The 20,278-nt window shown below is 45.8% G+C and overlaps 1 protein-coding gene across 4 annotated transcripts in view; it reads left to right on the top strand.

Annotated features, from left to right (window-relative positions):
- Positions 1 to 20,278, top strand: part of lin9 (lin-9 DREAM MuvB core complex component) — a 184,220-nt gene that overhangs the window by 155,433 nt on the left and 8,509 nt on the right. For all 4 annotated transcript variants that reach the window (XM_069887828.1, XM_069887826.1, XM_069887829.1 and 1 more), the window contains 2 exons: positions 11,609 to 11,734; positions 15,257 to 15,439. In XM_069887828.1, coding sequence (XP_069743929.1) covers positions 11,609 to 11,734; positions 15,257 to 15,439 — 309 coding nt within the window. The remainder of the gene's footprint in view (positions 1 to 11,608; positions 11,735 to 15,256; positions 15,440 to 20,278) is intronic.

The raw sequence follows: 20,278 nt of genomic DNA, 5'->3' as shown, positions 1-20,278 counted from the left end.
ACAAAAGGTTAGTTACCTAAAATAATGTAGTCATTAATAATTATACTATTGAAAATAATCTCTTAGCTAACTAGTTAGTTGGTTAAACAAGTAGTTAATCAATCTTGTATATATTATTAAAACATGCCGATACCGTTTTATTCGCCATGAGGGATGGGCTGTGCCAAAATGATCTTGAAACCATTTCAAGTTTACATTTGCACAAGCATTCAGTGCACACAGACTTTTGTCACAGGTTAAGAATTGGCACCACCTCAGAGTGAGGTGCACACTGACAACTAAAAATTAGAGGGAACATTGGTCCTCGACGGACTGTCCAAAAGAAAACTGACTGCTCCTCTTATAAACAAGAAACTCTGCAGTCTTTCTGATTGTGGTTCACACAAGGATGCTGGAGAAATTCAGCAAGTCAGATAGCGTTTTTTATTAATCAGGAAAGACTGCTGCTACTCCAAGTAGATAAATTCACAAAAATGTTTTAATTGTGCCTACCTAATTTCTCAGTGCGATCGTTCAAGATCAAGATTCACAAAATTTAACCACAAAATACAATTTTTCCTTTATTTGATCTGCGAAGACACACGGAGGTCGTGCTAATCCAGTGCCCTTGCCAAGAGAGAAAGAGAAGCAAAAAGGAGTTCTTTCAAAGCTACCGAGTGCCCGTGCATCCCGCCACCTCCTCCAGTGCCTGTTAAACTCCCCGTAACCTCCGCAGCCACACAACCTCTTGTCTTCTCCAACAGTGAATCTGAGTTCCTGGTGTCCAAGTCTCCTTCCTCAACCTCCCGGTTCCCAACTCCTCCCTACCCCACCCCACAAAATACAATCTGGAAGCTGCCAGCACCCGAAGCTCTTCAGGAGCCCTGCTCGGCATCAGTCCTCTCACAGATCTTCGTCCCAATACAGGGTTCCCAGAAGCTGGTCACATGGTTTGAGTCCCAAGGCCCATCACTGGAACACAGCTGTGATTTCCTGTCTAGCATGGTTTACTGCCAAGCTTCTCCTCGTTGGGGTGGGGGGGAGGTGCCCTGCCCACCAAGGGCATCTGCCGAGCATGGGACGCTGGACACTGTGGGTCTTTGATGTTTTCAAAAATAAACTCCACTGAGGAGTCACGTGATGGAGTAGTGGCCGGTAGGGGAACTCCAGCCCTCTCCAGAAAAGTTAAAAAAAGATAGAGAAAAAGCAAAGGCAGAAACATAAAAACCAAAACAAAGTGAAAGTAAAAGTGTGGAGAAAATGGCAGCGAAGAAAGAAAAACCAAAAACAACGGGAAGAAAAGAAGAAGGAAAGACGTCGGAAGAAGAAGGTGAAGGCCTTAACGGTACGAGGAGGCCCGCCATGGAGAGAGAAGCCCGCTCCCTGAGGTCAGTCGAAGCCCCAAACTCGGAACTACAAAAATGGCTCACGGAGCCAAACAAAAGTGCGCAACCGCGCATGCGCGAATCCTCAAGACAAAAATAACACTGACGGGAGGGGGGACCAGCTGAGGAGTCGATCTCCACAGCTGAAACTGACAACTACAACACAACAGCAAGAAGAAAACATAGAAAATAACGAGAACAAGAAGGAAGAGAATAAAAATAAGAAATCAAAGAAACAACAGATGACTAACTCAGAGGAAGAAGGCCAACACCAAGACACTTCTAATAAAAATAAGAAGACCAAAAATACCCAACAAAATAAAACAAACAAACCAACAAGAAAACCAGAAGAGACAGAGGTAAAGGACACAGATCCTGGAATGGACTCAGAAGAAGAGGAGGAAGAACACAGAGAAATGGAAGATGAAGGGAAGGGCAAGTACATGGATATATTTTTTTTAAAGAATATATGGAAACAGTAAAAGAATGGCAGTCACAAGAATTCAGTGAAATAAAAAGTACAGAAGAAAAAGTGAATAGATTAGAGATGATCATGACAGATATAGGAAAAAGAGTAGACAAGGTGGAAGAACGAGAAACAGCCATAGAAATGGAAGTAGATGACTTAAAAAAGAAATTAGAAGAATCTGATAAAAAAGTTAAAGAGACACAGGAGCTGTTAGCTCAGAAGATAGATTTGATGGAAAATTATAATAGAAGAAACAATATAAAGATAGTGGGCCTTAAGGAAGATGAAGAAGGCAAAAATATGAAAGAATTTATAAAAGAATGGATACCCAGGGTCCTGGGAAGACCAGAATTACAGGAAGAAATGGAAATAGAAAGGGGACATAGAACATTATCCCCTAAACCACAACCACAACAAAAACCAAGATCCATTCTAGTAAAATTCCTAAGATATACAACAAGAGAAAATATATTGGAGAAGGCAATGAAAAAAATAAGAGAAGACAAAAAACCACTGGAATACAAGGGTCAAAAAAATTTTTTCTATCCAGATATAAGTTTTGAACTCCTGAAGAAGAGGACGGAGTTCAATGCAGCAAAAACGACCCTATGGAGAAAAGGTTATAAATTTATGTTAAAATACCCAGCAGTACTTAAAATAGTTATTCCGGGGCAGCAAAACAGACTATTCTCGGATCCGGAAGAAGCACGAAAATTTGCAGAACAACAACAAAACAGACAGAGAGATGAAGAGATGTAACAAGAACAAAATTTACAACAAACTATATGTATGTGTGTGTGTAGGTATATATATGTGTGTGTGTATATAAACCCTCTGGGATCAGTTGAAGACTACCATACTGCAATCCACTGAAGAGGTACTGGGCTTCTCCTCCAGGAAAAACAAGGACTGGTTCGACGAAAACAGCCAGGAAATCCAGGAGCTGCTGGCAAAGAAGCGAGCTGCCCACCAGGCTCACCTTACAAAGCCGTCCTGTCCAGAGAAGAAACAAGCCTTCTGTCACGCATCCAGCCATCTTCAGCGCAAACTCCGGGAGATCCAAAATGAGTAGTGGACTAGCCTCGCCAAGCGAACCCAGCTCAGCGCGGACATTGGCGACTTCAGGGGTTTCTACGAGGCTCTAAAGGCTGTGTACGGCCCCTCACCCCAAGTTCAAAGCCCGCTATTTTTTATATATATATACATCTTCTTTGGCTTGGCTTCGCGGACGAAGATTTATGGAGGTGGTAAAAGTCCACGTCAGCTGCAGGCTCGTTTGTGGCTGACAAGTCCGATGCGGGACAGGCAGACACGGTTGCAGCGGTTGCAAAGTCGGCAAAGTCCTCCTCAGCGACAAGATCTCCATCCTCAACCGATGGTCAGAACACTTCCAATCTCTTTTCAGTGCCAACCGCTCAGTCCAAGATTCCGCCCTGCTCCAGCTCCCTCAACAGCCCCTAAGGCTAGAGCTGGATGAGGTCCTCACCCAGGATGAGACATATAAGGCAATCGAACAACTGAAAAGTGGCAAAGCAGCAGGTATGGATGGAATCCCCCCCCCCAGAGGTCTGGAAGGCTGGTGGCAAATCTCTGCATGTCAAACTGCACGAGTTTTTCAAGCTTTGTTGGGACCAAGGAAAACTGCCTCAGGACCTTCGTGATGCCACCATCATCACCCCGTACAAAAACAAAGGCGAGAAATCAGACTGCTCAAACTACAGGTGAATCACGCTGCTCTCCATTGAAGGCAAAATCTTCGCGAGGATTCTCCTAAATAGAATAATACCTAGTGTCGCCGAGAATATTCTCCCAGGATCACAGTGTGGCTTTCGCGCAAACAGAGGAACTACTGACATGGTCTTTGCCCTCAGACAGCTCCAAGAAAAGTGCAGAGAACAAAACAAAGGACTCTACATCACCTTTGTTGACCTCACCAAAGCCTTCGACACCGTGAGCAGGAAAGGGCTTTGGCAAATACTAGAGCGCATCGGATGCCCCCCAAAGTTCCTCAACATGATTATCCAACTGCACGAAAACCAACAGGGTCGGGTCAGATACAGCAATGAGCTCTCTGAACCCTTCTCCATTAACAATGGCATGAAGCAAGGCTATGTTCTCGCACCAACTCTCTTTTCAATCTTCTTCAGCATGATGCTGAACCAAGCCATGAAAGACCTCAACAATGAAGACACTGTTTACATCCGGTACCGCACTGATGGCAGTCTCTTCAATCTGAGGCGCCTGCAAGCTCACACCAAGACACAAGAGAAACTTGTCCGTGAACTACTCTTTGCAGACGATGCCGCTTTAGTTGCCCATTCAGAGCCAGCTCTTCAGCGCTTGACGTCCTGTTTTGCGGAAACTGCCAAAATGTTTGGCCTGGAAGTCAGCCTGAAGAAAACTGAGGTCCTCCATCAGCCAGCTCCCTACCATGACTACCAGCCCCCCCACATCTCCATCGGGCACACAAAACTCAAAACGGTCAACCAGTTTACCTATCTCGGCTGCACCATTTCATCAGATGCAAGGATCAACAACGAGATAGACAACAGACTCGCCAAGGCAAATAGCGCCTTTGGAAGACTACACAAAAGAGTCTGGAAAAACAACAAACTGAAAAACCTCACAAAGATAAGCGTATACAGAGCCGTTGTCATACCCACACTCCTGTTCGGCTCCGAATCATGGGTCCTCTACCGGCTTCACCTACGGCTCCTAGAACGCTTCCACCAGCGTTGTCTCCGCTCCATCCTCAACATTCATTGGAGCGCTTTAATCCCTAACGTCGAAGTACTCGAGATGGCAGAGGTCGACAGCATCGAGTCCATGCTGCTGAAGATCCAGCTGCGCTGGGTGGGTCACGTCTCCAGAATGGAGGACCATCGCCTTCCCAAGCTCGTGTTGTATGGCGAGCTCTCCACTGGCCACCGTGACAGAGGTGCACCAAAGAAAAGGTACAAGGACTGCCTAAAGAAATCTCTTGGTGCCTGCCACATTGACCACCGCCAGTGGGCTGATATCGCCTCAAACCGTGCATCTTGGCGCCTCACAGTTTGGCGGGCAGCAACCTCCTTTGAAGAAGATCGCAGAGCCCACTTCACTGACAAAAGACAAAGGAGGAAAAACCCAACACCCAACCCCAACCAACCAATTTTCCCCTGCAACCGCTGCAACCGTGTCTGCCTGTCCCGCATCGGACTTGTCAGCCACAAACGAGCCTGCAGCTGACGTGGACTTTTACCACCTCCATAAATCTTCGTCCGCAAAGCCAAGCCAAAGAAGATGTATATATATATAAAAAATAGAGTATAGGTAAGAACTAAGAAGGGAAAGAAAGGAAGTAAGGAGGGAATTAAGAGAGTGACCTTTGTTATATATGAAGATTAAAATTTTTTGTGGGGGGGGCTGGGTGGGGAAGAATTACAGTCACTGCGAAATCAGTTGATGCTTGCGAGCGGATTCGCAAATCCAAATGGGACAAGGGACAAAGGGCAACTCAGAAAGAGGAGGGACTATTGGGGTTAAAGCAATTTTAGATATGAGAATAGTGGAAATATTTTATGTTTTAGAAATGTTGTCTTATAATGTGTTCAAAAAAAGAAAGCAGAAATGGATAAGAAGGGAAGGTGGTGATGAGGAAAGGAAAGATAAACAAAGTATGAAATGACTATGTTGAACTATATGACTTTAAATATTAATGGAATACATAACCAAATCAAAAGGAAGAAACTGTTAAATTTACTGAAAAAAGAAAAAATTGATATAGCATTCGTACAAGAAACACATCTAACTGAAGTGGAACTCAAGAAATTAAAGAGAGATTGGATAGGACATGTAACAGCAGCGTCAGATAATTCAAAAGCTAGAGGAGTAGCTATATTAAACAATAAAAATGTACCAATTAAAATAGAAGAGGAAATAATAGATCCAGCAGGGAGATATGTAATGATAAAATGTCAGATATATTCAGAATTTTGGAATTTACTCAATGTATATTCACCTAATGAAGAAGATCAAAAATTTATGCAAGATATCTTTTTGAAGATAGCAGATACGCAAGGGAACATACTAATAGGAGGGGATTTTAACCTTAATTTGGACTCAAACATGGATAAAACTGGAAAAAAAACTAACAGAAAGAACAAAGTAACCAAATTTATAATTAAATCGATGCAAGAAATGCAACTTTTGGATATATGGAGGAAACAACACCCAAAGGAAAAGGAATGTTCATATTATTCGGGTAGACATAAAACATACTCAAGGATAGACCTATTCCTGTTATCAGCCCACATTCAAGGGAGAGTTAGGAAAACGGAATATAAAGCTAGACTATTATTGGACCACTCACCCCTGTTATTGGCAATAGAGCTAGAGGACACACCACCAAGAATGTATAGATGGAGATTAAACTCCATGCTACTTAAAAGACAGGATTTTAGAGAATTCATTGAACGACAAATTAAAATGTACTTTGAAATAAATACAGAATCAGTGAAAGATAAGTTTATACTATGGGACGCAATGAAAGCGTACATCAGAGGGCAAATAATAAGTTATGTAACCCTACAAACATATAAGGTAGAGAAGAACATAATGAAGACAAAACAGAAATATTATGAACTAGGAGAAAAAATGCACAAAATTCTAGTGTGGCAGCTTAAGACAGAACAAACTAAAAGAATGGTATTGGCATTAAGGAGAAAGGACAAACAAATTACATATAATCCAACGGAGATCAATGAAAACTTAAGGGAATTCTACGAGCAACTATATCAAACTGAAAACGAAGGGAAAGAAGACAAAATAGATGAATTTCTAACTAAAATTGAACTACCAAAATTACAAACAGAGGAGCAAAATAAATTAATAAAACCATTTGAAATAGAAGAATTACAGGAGATATTAAAAAAACTACCGAACAATAAAACACCAGGAGAGGATGGATTCCCAATAGAATTCTATAAAACATTTAAAGACTTATTAATTCCTCCCCTTCTGGAAGTAATCAACCAGATTGATAAAACACAAAGCATACCAGATTCATGCAAAACAGCAATAATTACAGTAATACCAAAGACAGGGAAAGATCCATTCGCACCAGCGTCATATAGACCAATATCTTTACTTAACACAGATTATAAGATAATAGCTAAACTATTAGCGAACAAATTGGCCGACTATGTACCAAAAATAGTAAATCTAGACCAAACTGGATTTATTAAAAAAAGACGAACAACAGACAATATCTGTAAATTTATTAACTTAATTCATGCAGTAGAAGGAAATAAAACTCCAACAGTAGCGGTTGCTTTAGACGCAGAGAAGGCCTTTGACAGAGTAGAATGGAATTATTTATTCAAAGTACTACAAAAATTCAGCCTACCAGATAAATATATTAATTGGATTAAAGCATTATATCAGGGGCCATTGGCGAAAGTGACAGTAAATGGATATATATCAAAACAATTTAACTTAAGCAGATCAACAAGGCAGGGATGTCCACTATCTCCCTCACTGTTCGCGTTAGCTATAGAACCACTAGCAGAACTGATAAGAACAGAATATAAAATAAAAGGGATAAAAATAAAAGAGAAGGAATATAAAATCAGTCTATTTGCAGATGACGATATAATATACTTAACAGAACCAGAAATATCAATAAAAGAATTACATAGGAAATTGAAGGAATATGGAGAAGTATCGGGGTACAAGATCAACGCAAATAAAAGTGAAGCAATGCCAATGAATAATGCGGATTTCACAAAGTTTAAGAAAGAATCGCCATTTAGATGGCAAACACAAGCAATGCGATACCTAGGTATACAACTAAATAAAAACCTTGGCCATCTATATAAACTCAATTACCATCCATTAATGAAAAAAATTACAAGACGACTTAGAGCATTGGAAAGACTTACCACTAACACTGATAGGAAGGATAAATTGTATTAAAATGAACATTTTCCCAAGGATACAATACCGATTTCAGTCATTACCAATATGCCTAACAGAGAAATTCTTCAAGGAGTTAAAGAAAATAATAAGGAAATTCTTATGGAAAGGGGGGAAACCGAGGATAGCACTAGATAAATTAACAGAGGCTTACAACTACCAAGCTTTAAAAATTATTATAGAGCCGCACAATTAAGATATCTATCAGATTTTTATCAAACAAAGGAAAAACCAGATTGGACCAGATTAGAACTAGATAAAATAGGGGAGAAGATACCTGAACATATACTATATAAATGGGATGAAAAATTGATACAACGTAGGAATTCACCGGTATTGCATCATCTGCTCAACATTTGGAAGAAGATTCATGTAGAAAGGAATAAAACAAATTACCAACTACCAAAACTACTATTGACGCAAAATCAGCTAATCCCTTTTACAATAGATAACCTTTCCTTTAGAGAATGGGAGAGAAAAGGGATCAAAAGAATAGAAAATTGTTTTTCGGGAAATAAATTATTATCCTTTGAACAAATGACGGATAAATATAATATAACTCACGATACAATGTTTGCATACTATCAACTGAAAACCTACTTGAAGGACAAATTGGGAAACAGTCTGAGGTTACCAGAAGGAAGCAATTTTGAATATGTGATTACAGACACAATGATAATTAAAAAGTTTGTAACAAACATGTACATCAAACTGCAAGAAAAGGAGAACGAGGAAACAAACGGTAAACCTAAACAAAAATGGGAACAAGATCTAAACATAAAGATAAAGAATGAAACATGGGAGAAGCTCTGCTCCGGAACTATGAGAAATACAACAAACATGAGGTTACGCATGATACAATATAACTGGATACACAGGCTATACATCACACTTCAAAAGTTAAATAAATGGGACCCAACAGTATCAGACAGATGTTTTCGCTGTAAAAAGGAAACGGGAACAACAATTCATGCAATTTGGACATGTGAAAAAGTGAAAAAATTTTGGGAAGATCTAAACCAGATATGAAATAAAATCACAAAAAGCAATATACCAAAAAACCCAGAGATCTTCCTCCTAAGTAAAATAAGAAAAAGAATTTGGACTTGATTTGGATGGAGCACAAAAAAGATTTGTTATGATAGCCCTAGCTGTAGCAAAAACATGTATTATGTCAACCTGGAAATTAGAAGACAACTTGAGAATACAACAATGGTACATAGAAATGAATAAATGTATTCCATTAGAAAAAATAGCATATAATTTAAGAAATAACATTACAATATTCGAACAAATATGGGAGTTATACATGAAACATAATGGAGAAATCCTACCGTGGACATCTACCACCTAAAATGACAGAAGGAGAAGATAACAAAAAGAAATGACTCAGTAAAATTTCTTGTTTATTTTTATTAAGTGACGACATTGTTTAACGGGTTTAATGTATCTTATAGATTGAACTTCAAATAAATGGGGAAGGGAGTGACGGAGGGAGGGAAGGGAGGGGGGAAAGGGGGAGAAAATGACACTATATATTCAAGAGAAAAAATGTCTGTATATATCTTGGTCAATATGGTTTATAGTGTGAAAAATAAAAAAATTTAAAAAATATAAACTCCACTGGCCCCACTGTGCATGCAGTTTAATGTTGTATAGAACCAGGCAGTAGGACCTCACAGAGGACCATTAGAAGACTGCATCTTCAATCCCCTCATCCTCCTGGGTCTGAACCAGCAGTGGTGCTGACACCACTGATCTTTAACCAGCATCTTCCCTATTACTAACCCCACATCCACTGCTTACCTTGGTGTTATATAATATAGAAACAGACCCTTCAGTCAACCAATACGCCCACTATACCAATCCCTCTTGTCTGCATTGATTCCATATCCCTCCATGTCCTGCTCACTCAAGGACCTGTCCAAATGCCTCTTAAATATTGCCACTGCTCCTGACCCCACCACCACCCTGTCTGAAATATTGACCCCTTAAATCTCCTCTTTCTCGCCTTAAGTTTTTAGTTTTAGACACCTCTGCCTCTGGCCATCTACCCTATCTATGCCCCTCATAATTTTATACACCTCAATTCTTCCTCACTGCATTGAAAAACAGTAGGCATGAATTAAAACTGCACAGCGGGCCACACAGGAAAATAAAATACTGTCATAAATATAAAAGACAGATAAATATTCACAGGGGCAGCGCTTCAAAAGTACAGACGGCATGATAAGTGTAGCGGTTAGCCCAACACTGTGACAGCACAGGCGACCTGGGCTCGAAGCTGCTGCTGTCTGGGAGCAGATTGCATGTTCTCCCACATGTCTCCAGGTGCTCCAGTTTCCTCCCACCCTTCAAAACATACGGGGCTTGTAGGTTAATTTGGGTGGCTCGGACAGGAAGGGCTTGTTACTGTACTATAAATCTAAATTTAATTTTAAAAATTTTAATTTTAAAATATTCAAATAAAGGAAAGTCGACCCATTTTTTTTTCTCACACTGATGCAGCTCGACCTGCTCAGCTCCTCCATTAGTTCATGTTTAGCTCCAGATTTCCAGCATCCAGGATACTTTCCACGATGCTCCCACACAAATTGATGAGACATGGGTGAGATGCCAAATTTCTCTTGGCTCTGAAGGAAGTAGGGCACAGGTGTCTCTCTTTTTGGCCATAGTGTCAACGGAGTTGGATCAGGACAGATTGTCGGGCTCATTGAAACGTGTAAAGCGATTCAATAGTAGCCACCAACTGCGTTGGATGCAAAGGGGAAGGATTTATTGGGCTGTGGGGGTTGAATGGGTCTGATTAGGCAGATATTTTCCCATCACATTCATTAGAATCATAGGGCATTATAGCACAGAAAGAGGCCCTTCGGCCCTTCTAGTCTGTGCCAAATTATTTTTCTGCCTAGTTCATATCCCTCCATACCCCTCCCATCCATGTATCTGTTCAAACTCTTCCCAAGTGTTAATAAGCCCTCATTTTGTATCTCACTTACCCTCAGTGCAAAAAGCCTACCAACATTTACCCTGTCTATCCCCTCATAATTTTAAATACCTCGATCAAATCTCTTCTCATTCTTCTACGCTTCAGGGAATAAAGTCCTAACCTGTTTAACCTTTCCCTATAACTCAGTTCCTCAAATCCCAGCAACATCCTGGTAATCATCTCTGCACTCTTTTCTATCTTATTGATACATTTCCTGTACATCTTTATCAGATCTCCCCTCATTCTTCTACACTCCAGGGAATAAAATCCTAACCTGTTAAACCTTTCCCTGTAACTCAGTTCCTGAAGTCTGGGCAACATCCTAGAAAATCATTTGAATCATCTAGAGTTTGCAAAGTATAAGAACTTCACAAGCTGTTAAACTGGAAAGTCTGCAGATGTTCTGATTGTAGGGCAATGCACAAAAGTGCTGGAGGAACTCAGCAAGATCAGGCACTGTCCAGAGGAAGGGAAGGGATATAACCAACCCTGAGCCCTTGGTCAAGGAATCAGACGCCTGCCTGCTTTTTGCTCACACCATGACAAAGGGCTCGGGCCCAAAACATTGGTTATTATCCCTTTGCTTCCACTGGATGCTGTGTGACCTGCTGAGTTTCTCCAGCACTTCTGTGCGTTGAACTTCACAGGCTGATGTGGCCTGGCCTGATGCAGGCAGAACTGGTAGCTCTTCGGAGGTGGTGGAGATATCACAAGTCTGGTGATGGTCTGGATTTAGAGTCGACTGGCAAGTATTTTGTCCTTTCCCTCCTGGAGGGGGAATGAAGGGCTGAGCAAGCTGGAAACTTATGGTCTCTCCTCTTGTTCCCTCAGAAATCCTATTCTGCCACCATCGGAATAGACTTTCAGAAGCGATATGCGACGATTGTCCTAGAATTGGAGCAACTGAACAAGGATCTCAACAAAGTCTTGAATAAAGTCCAGCACTTTTGTTATGAGGTGAGTTTTTATAATTTCACCCACAAGCACAGTCTGTATTTCTCTCCCCCTTCCTCCCAACCCCACCCCACCCCTTGAAATTTGTACGGCACAGAACAGGGCCTTTGGGCCAACTCAGCCATTCTGAACTAGTTCCCCTTTGCTTGCATTTGACCCCAGTCCTTCCAAACTCTTACTGTCCATATATCCATCTGACTGCCTTTTGAAAGTTGTTGCTGTTCCCGCTTCTACAGTTTCCACTGGCAGCTTGTCCCAGATACGGACCATACTGTAAGTGAATACATTGCCCCTTCGGTTCTCTCTGAAATCTCTCCCCTCTCATCTTAAACCTACGCCCTCTCATTCTCAGGTTGTTTGCCATAGGAAAAGGACAGTGACTTTCACTTAATCCATGCCGCTCATAATTTTATCAGGCCACCCCTCAATCTTCCCCCACTGTCCCTTGGTGAAATCTCTCGCAAATACACGCTCCCTGTATTTGTGCTTTTGAAAAATAAGTTGAATCAGGACTGTTCATGAAACTAACCCCAGATCCTGTTCTCCCATCGCTACCTCCTCCATTGATGACGTTAATGCTCAAAAACTTTGTAATTTACTACAGTAAAACCCCTGGTATCTAGCACCTCCAGGGATTGGTAGATGCCAGATAAGTGAATTTTCCGGTTGCTTGAGATTGCGTGTCACCTGATTGGCGAACTAACGACAAGGTGCGCCAATTTTAACTTTTTATGTTTTTTTCCCTATTTATTTTCCGCAATGTTTTTTGCCAGTTGTTTGAATTCCAGATAGTGGGGATTATACTGTATCTCTGCCACCTCTCTGTGGTCTGACAACCCTCTGAGAAAACTCTCCTGCCTCATTCCTGGTCCCAGGTACATCACAGAATGCTTTCACAGCACCCAGTGCTGACCTTCCCTGAACCCCTACGCATCTCCTGTTGTCACTGACCGAATTGTACTCCATGTGGAGTTAAGCACCACAGAAACAGGCCCATCAGAACTTATTGTCATGAACAAGTCACAAAATTCGGTGTTTCATGGCAGCATCACAGTCCAAACATTCAGATAAACCACTTTTACAACAATAATTTTTTTTTTAAATAGTGCACAAGAAGTAAATCTGATGGCAGCGGGAAAGAGGCTGTCCTTGTGCCGCTGAGTGCTCGTCTTTAGGCTCCTGTACCTTTTTCCCGATGGTAGCTGAGTGAAGAGGGCTTGGCCTGGGTGGTGGGGGTCTTTGAGGATAGAGGCTGCTTTATTAAGACGCCACCTCATGTAGATGTCCTCGATGGAGGGGAGTCTGGACCCTGTGATCTCGCAGGCTGAGGCAACAGCCCTCTGGAGTTTATTCTTGTCCTGAGAGTTGGCGCCTCCATACCAGGCAGTGATGTAACCAGCCAAAATGCTCTCCACGGTCCACCTGAAGAAGTTTTCGAGAGTCTTCGGTGACCGTACCGAATCTCCTCAAACACCTCACAGAGTACAGTTGCTGGCAAGCCTTCTTCGTGATTTCATCAACATAGATCCTCGGAGACGTTGACACCCAGGAATTTGAAGTTCTTGACCCTCTCCACTACAGAGCCCTCGATGAGAACTGCGCTGTGTTCCCCCGACTTCCTGCTGAAGTCCAACTCTTCAGCCCAACTCATCCCTGCTGACTAAGCTAGTCCCATTTGCCTGCATATGGGCCATATCCTTACAAATCCTATCCATGTATGTGTCTAAATGTCTTTTAAGCACTACGTTGTTCCCGACCTCTCCCACTTCCGGAAGCTCATTCCACCACCTTCTGTGCATGGAAAAAGTCCCTCAGATCTCCTTTAATTTCTCTCACATACGAAGCATAAAATAGAGCAGCTGAGGAGCAGCCCATTCAGCCCATGATACCTGTGCTGAACAAGATGCTCAAATCAAACCGAAACTCTGCTGCTTGCACCTGATAGTCGTCCCTTTCATCCCCATGTATCTACCGAGAAGCCTCTGAAACAACTCTATTGTATCTGCTTCCACCACTACTCCCAGCACCCTCTGTATAAAAATGTGTCCCACTCATCTGCTTCCCCCTCACCTGAAACACATGTGCAATGCTTCTGCCCTGAGGGAAAGATTCTATCAATGCCTCACAATTTTATACACCTCCATTGGATCTCCCCTCCCTGTAGTGTTTTGACCGGCTGCATCATGGACTGATGTGGAGACACCAATACCCCGGAGTGTAAAGCCCTCCAAAAGGTAGTGGACACAGCCCAGGACATCTCAGGCAAAACCCTCCCCACATCGAGAACATCTACGGGGAACATTGCCGTCAGAGAGCAGCAGCAATCATCAAGGACCCACACCACCCAGCACACGTTCTGTTCTCGCTGCTGCCGTCAGGGAAGAGGTGTAGGTGCCACAAGACTCGCACCACCAGGTTCAGGAACACCTGCTCCCCTTCCACCATCAGACTCCTCTACAACAAACTCAATCAGAGTCTCATTTAAGGACCCTGACTTGTGCACTTTATTGATTTTTTTTCCCTCTCTGTATTACACAGTTTGTTTACATTTCTTTTTTGTTCACATGTGTACGTTGTGTAGAGGTTTTGTTTTTGAATTACCAGTTGGTGGTAATTCTGCCTGGCCCACAGGAAGAAGAATCTCAGGGTTGAATGTGATGTCATATATGACCTCTGACAATAAATCTGAATCTGAGCCTCCAACAGTCCAGAGAAAAGAGTTCAAAGTTTGTTCAATCTCTCCTTACAAATTCTCTCACCTTAAACAAATGCCTGTTGGTCCGAGACTCCCCTGTCCTGGGAACAATACCTATCAATTATATCTTTGCCTCTCAACATTTTATAAACCTGCATAAAGGCATCCCTCAACCTCCTTCATTCCACTGAGAATAAACCCTCGTAACAACAGCCTTTCATTTCAGGCCTTCTGGTGAATCTCTTCTGCACTCTCTATTTCTAACCTCCTGCAGATTGGCAAACCAAACTACACAACAAGTGGGGTCCAACAAGTGTCTTTATATCCACACGTCCAAACTCTCGAGCTCAGTGCCTCGATTTCTCGCTTTCACGATGCTCGTTTACTTCCTGTTGTCTTGATTTGTTCTTGTGTGTAGTTTTGCACGAGGAACAGGAGCTCTCCAGCCTGTCCAGCCATTCAACAAGATTATGACTGATCAGCCTGAACACTCAGTTCCACCTAACTGCCTGACCCCATAATCCTTAACTCCCCTATTTTGCAAAAACTGATCTCTCTGTGAATATATGTATTTAATGAGCCAGCCTCCACTGCTCTCTTGGGGAGGGAAAGCCACGGATTCACCACACTCTGGAGAAGCAGTTCCTCCTTACCTCCGACCTAAACTGACTGCCTGAATCTTGAGGCTGTGTCCCTGAGTTCAGCCCTCATCTGCCAGTGGAAACAAGCTCTATTTGTATAATCCTTCTGATATGACCCCCCCCCCCCACACAACCCCGGGACCAGTTCAGCTTTAAACCCTGCCTCTCGTGTCATCTTGTGAACCACAGCTTGCTCCGGACCAGGGTCTGCAGCCCATGAACCAGCCCATGGACATGCGGAGAAGGTGTGAGGAGGAGGCTCACGAGCTGGTGAGGCAGGCTAATATGTCGCAAAACGGCCAGGCCAGCGTGAGGAACGAAAGCCTCACCGATTTGATAGCCAGGCTAACAGCAATACTGCTCCAGATCAAGGCAAGTATCACCATTCAGGCCCTTCGGCCCCACGCATACGTGCTGACTGCACATTAGCTGTTGGGATGTTATGGTAAAGTTGGATAAGACATTGGAGGCCAAATTTGGAGTACTGTGTGCAGTTTTGGTCACCTAACTACAGGAAGGATATCAGCCCCCAATTACACCCAAAATGAACCCAGTTAAACCCCTGGTACGTTTGTAAAGGGTGGGAGGAAACTGGAGCCCCCAGGGAAAACCCATGGGGAGAATGTACAAACTCCTTACAGACAGCACCGGATTCGAACCCCAGTCCCGATTGCTGGCGCTGTAACAGCGTTGCGCTAACCGTGCATCCCCAAGACTCAAGGAACTGAGTTACAGGGAAAGGTGGAACAGGTGAAGACTTTATTCCTTGGAGTGAAGAAGAATGAGGGGAGATTTGTTAAAGGTTTACAGAATATTGAGGGGCATAGAGAGAGTAAATGCAAGTAGGCTTTTTCCACTGAGGATAGGTGAGGTACAAACCAGAGGACATGGGTTAAGGGTGAAAGGGGAGAAGCTGAGGGGGGAACGTTGGAGGAATTTCTTAACACAGACAATGGTGGGAGTGTGGAACAAGCTGCCAGCTGAAGTGACTGCGGGCTCAGTTTTACCATTTAATAAAAATGTGGACAGGTGCATGGATGGGAGGGATGTAAACCGGGTGCAGTCAATGGGACAAGGCAGAATAGTAGTTTGGCACAGACTGGAGGGGCCTGTTTCTGTGCTGTTGTGGCGACACACCACCAGGCAGGCAAACCGGCCCCGCTTGTAATCCACGCGGCAGGGCAGCCAGCCAAAATGGCGCCGTCGGGGGTTTCCCCTTCTTCTCAGCACAGGGCTCAGAAGCCCGCGCAGGGGGACCACGTGATGCCCGGGTGATGTCAGTGCCCCCCCAGTGCGGTTCTCAGCCAGGTCCAGGATGAGAGTATAAGTCCAGCCCAGCAGCAATAAATCATTTCTGCTCACTGAGCTCAACCCGTCTGGTTGTGTGTTCTTTCAGTAGTAGTGTAGCTGCCGCTACAATTGGTGACCCCGACTGGTTCAAATGTCTTTGAACCCATCATGAGCGAACCTGGGATCAGTGCTATAGCCGTCAAGCTGCCTGAATTCTGGGTTTAGGAGCTGGAGACCTGGTTCAGCCACGCGGAGGCCCAGTTTCACCTCCGCCAGATTTCATCCGACATGACTAAATTCTACCATGTGGTCGCTGCCCTGGACCAGGCCACCACCAAACGCGAGCTGCACCTCGTTCAGCACCCACCAGCCAAAGACAAATACAAAACCATCAAGCGAGTGCTCACCGGCTCCCTCGGACTATCCAGGCGCCAGCATGCCACTCAGATGCTGCACCTCAACGCCCTGGGAGACAGGTTCCCGATGGAACTGATGGACGAGATGCTCGCGCTCATGGGAGATCACACCAACTGCCCACTCTTCAAGTGCATTTTCCTCGACCATCAGCCCGAGGACATCCGGCCGTTACTGGCCCAAGAGAGCTTTACCGTCCCAAGGAAGGTCACTCAGAAGGCCCAAGAGCTATGGCTCGAGCAATTCCCGGAGGGCTTGGCGGTCCAGCAGGTCACAAGGCACGGGCATGACCACGCCAAGCCCGCCCCAAGCGCTGCAGTAGAGCATCCGGCCCCTGCAGGGGCCACCAAGGGCATAACCAGGGGCACAGCAACCGCTCCAGGCCCCTGCTTCTACCACCATTGCTGGGGAGCCAAGGCTCGGAAGTTTCATCAGCCCTGCTCGTTCCAGGAAAAAAGCAGTCCGGCCGCTGTTAATGGCTGCGGCGGCTGGCCAAGGACACACCCTCCTCTACCTGCAGGACTCAGTCAGCGGCCAGCGGTTCCTCCGACACTGGGGCCCAGATCAGCATCATCCCGGCCACGGCCATCAAGTCCAGGAACCGACCCCGAGGACCTCCCCTCCATGTGGCCAAAGCAACAGAGATCCGGATGTATGGAGACAAGACAGTCCATTTCCAGATCGGCCAACAGAATTTCACGTGGAGGTTCACCGTCTCGTCCCTCCCGACTGCCATCCTGGGTGCAGACTTCCTCCTCGCACATGGGCTTCTGGTGGACATTCAAGGTAGGCACCTGGTGGACGCCTCGACACCTCCCGCTCGGAGCAACTGCAGGTGGCCACGATCAGCACGCCCAGAGACGAGTTCCAGTGAATCCTGGATGAGTTCCCGACACTCCTCAAGCCACACTTTTCCGCTGCCTCGCTGCGCCACGGGGTGTTCCACCACATCCCCACCCAGGGCCCACTGGTTCACGCCAAGGCACGCTGGCTCCCGCCTGACAAGCTCCAGGTGGCGAAGGAGGAGTTTTCGCATCTGTTGGAGCTGGGGATCATTCAGTGGTCCAACAGCCCATGGGCCTCGCAACTCCATCTGGTCCCGAAAGCCTCCGGCAGCTGGCGCCCCTGCGGAGACTATCGATGGCTCAATGAGGCGACAGTTCCTGACCGTTACCCCATCCCTCACATCCAGGACTTTACGGTCAACCTGCATGGTGTGAGGGTTTTCTCCAAGGTTGACCTGGTGCGCGGGTATCTCCAAATCCTGGTGCACCCTGAGGACATACCCAAGATGGCCATCATCACCCCTTTGGCTTGTTCGAATTCCTTCGCATGCCGTTCGGGCTCAAGAATGCCACTCAGACCTTCCAGCGCCTCAAGGACTCAGTGGGCAGGGACCTGGGTTTCATCTTCATTTACTTAGATGACATCCTCGTTGCCAACAGGGATTGGGTGCAACACAAAGCCCACCTGTGCACCATCTTCTCCCAGCTGGCCAACTTCGGCCTCACCATCAACCTAGACAAGTACCAGTTTGGGAAAGAGTCCATGCAGTTCCTGAGCCATACCATCACGGCCGAGGGAGCCATGCCCACTGCTACGATGGTCGCTGCTATCAAGGAGTTCCCATGTCCGGACAATCTCATGGGGCTGCAGGAGTTCACAGGTATGGTCAACTTCTACAACCGATTCATCCTGGGAGCTGCGCGCATCATACAGCTGCTATTCGCCCTCATCGCAGCCAAGCACAAAACGCTCACCTGGACCCCAGAGTCCTGCAGTGCATTTGAGGCCACCAAGGACACCCTCGCGAAGGCTACCATGCTCGCCCACCCGCACACCGACTTGCATATGGCACTTTCCGTCGATGCCTCTGCCACAGCCGTTGCTTCCATCCTGGAGCAGCAGGTGAACGGACAATGGAAGCCGCTGGCAATCTTCAGCCGCCTGCTCCACCCACCAGAGCACAAGTATAGCGCTTTTGACCGTGAGTTACTGGGCATGTACCTAGCGGTGCGGCATTTCCGCTATTTCTTGGAGGGGAGGACTTTTACCATTTTCACTGACCACAAACCCCTCACCCAGGCACTCGCGATGGTGAAGGACCACTGGTTGGCCCGCCAGCAGTGTCACTTCTCTTTCGTGTCGGAGTTTACCACCGACATTCATGGTGGTGGACCGCACCACATGTTGGCTGAGGTGATCCCGATGCTGGTTCACCTCTGCGCTCTGGCACAGCTCGCCAACAGGTTGGGGATCAAGCTACACCACACCACGGACTGGTCGAGCGTCTGCACCACCACCTTAAATCGGCACTTATGGCCCGCCTCACCGGCCCCAACTGGGTGGATGAACTGCCTTGGCTGCTCCTGGGCATCCGCTCCACGCCCAAGGAGGATCTGCAGGCGTCATCATCTGAGCTGGTCTACGGCGCACCGCTGGCACTTTCTGGTGAGTTCTTCAACGTGCCTGAAAACCCCCAGCGGTCGCCGCACGAGCTGCTTCCCCACCTCCGGGCCCACTTGAACTCCTTCGCACCCTCACCTCCGCCCAGTCACGGCACACGGCCATCTCATGACTCCAGGGAGCTCCTTTCCGCAGAGTGCGTCTTTATTCGGTGGGGCCCACCCGCGGCAACTCTGCAGAGACCTGACGAGGGACCATACAGGGTGATCCAGCATTCAGAGTCTACGTTCATGCTGGACATCAGCGGCAGGTGGGAACTGTTTACTGTGGACAGGCTAAAGCCAGCGCACCTTGACCCAACCGAACCAGTGATTGCGGCCCAGCCCAAGAAGCGAGGCCACCCTGCTAAAAAGGACATTGGCGCCGGTTCTGGGAGGGCTGTGTGGTGGCACACCGTTAGACAGGCGAACCGGCCCCGCTTGTAAATCCATGCAGCAGGGCAGATGGCCAAAATGGTGCCGTCGGCGGTGTCCCCTTCTTCTCAGCACAGGGCTCAGAAGCCCACACTGGGAGACCACGTGACGCCCGGGTGACGTCAGCGCCCCCCCCCCCAGCGTGGTTCTCAGCCAAGTCCAGGCTGGGAGTATAAGTCCAGCCCAGCAGCCTGCAATAAATCAGTACTGCTCACTGAGCTCAACCCGTCTGGTTGTGTGTTCTTTCAGTAGCAGTGAAGCCGCCGCAACATTGGAATGGTTTTCTTCATCAAAATTTTACAAGAGAATGCAGATGGAATTTTTCTCTTTTCCTATCTCGGTATCTTTTCCTCCGGCTCCCCATCCCCTTCCCTTAGCCCTCTTATCTTTCCCCATCCCCTTCCTTTAGCCCTCATCTCTCCCCATCCCCTTCCCTTAACCCTCTTATCTCTCCCCATCCCCTTCCCTTAACCCTCTTATCTCTCCCCATCTCCTTAGCCCTCTTATCTTTCCCCATCCCCTTCCCTCAGCCCCCTTATCTCTCCCCCTCCCCTTCCCTCCTTCCATCCAAGAACAAGCTTCCCTTAGCCCTCTTATCTCTCCCCATCTCCTTCCCTTAGCCCTCTTA

Source organism: Narcine bancroftii, chromosome 6 (assembly GCF_036971445.1).
Source record: "Narcine bancroftii isolate sNarBan1 chromosome 6, sNarBan1.hap1, whole genome shotgun sequence".
In the NCBI taxonomy this organism is placed as follows: domain Eukaryota; kingdom Metazoa; phylum Chordata; class Chondrichthyes; order Torpediniformes; family Narcinidae; genus Narcine; species Narcine bancroftii.
Note: the sequence above shows the minus strand (reverse complement) of the source record. Positions and strands in the feature narration are given on the sequence as shown.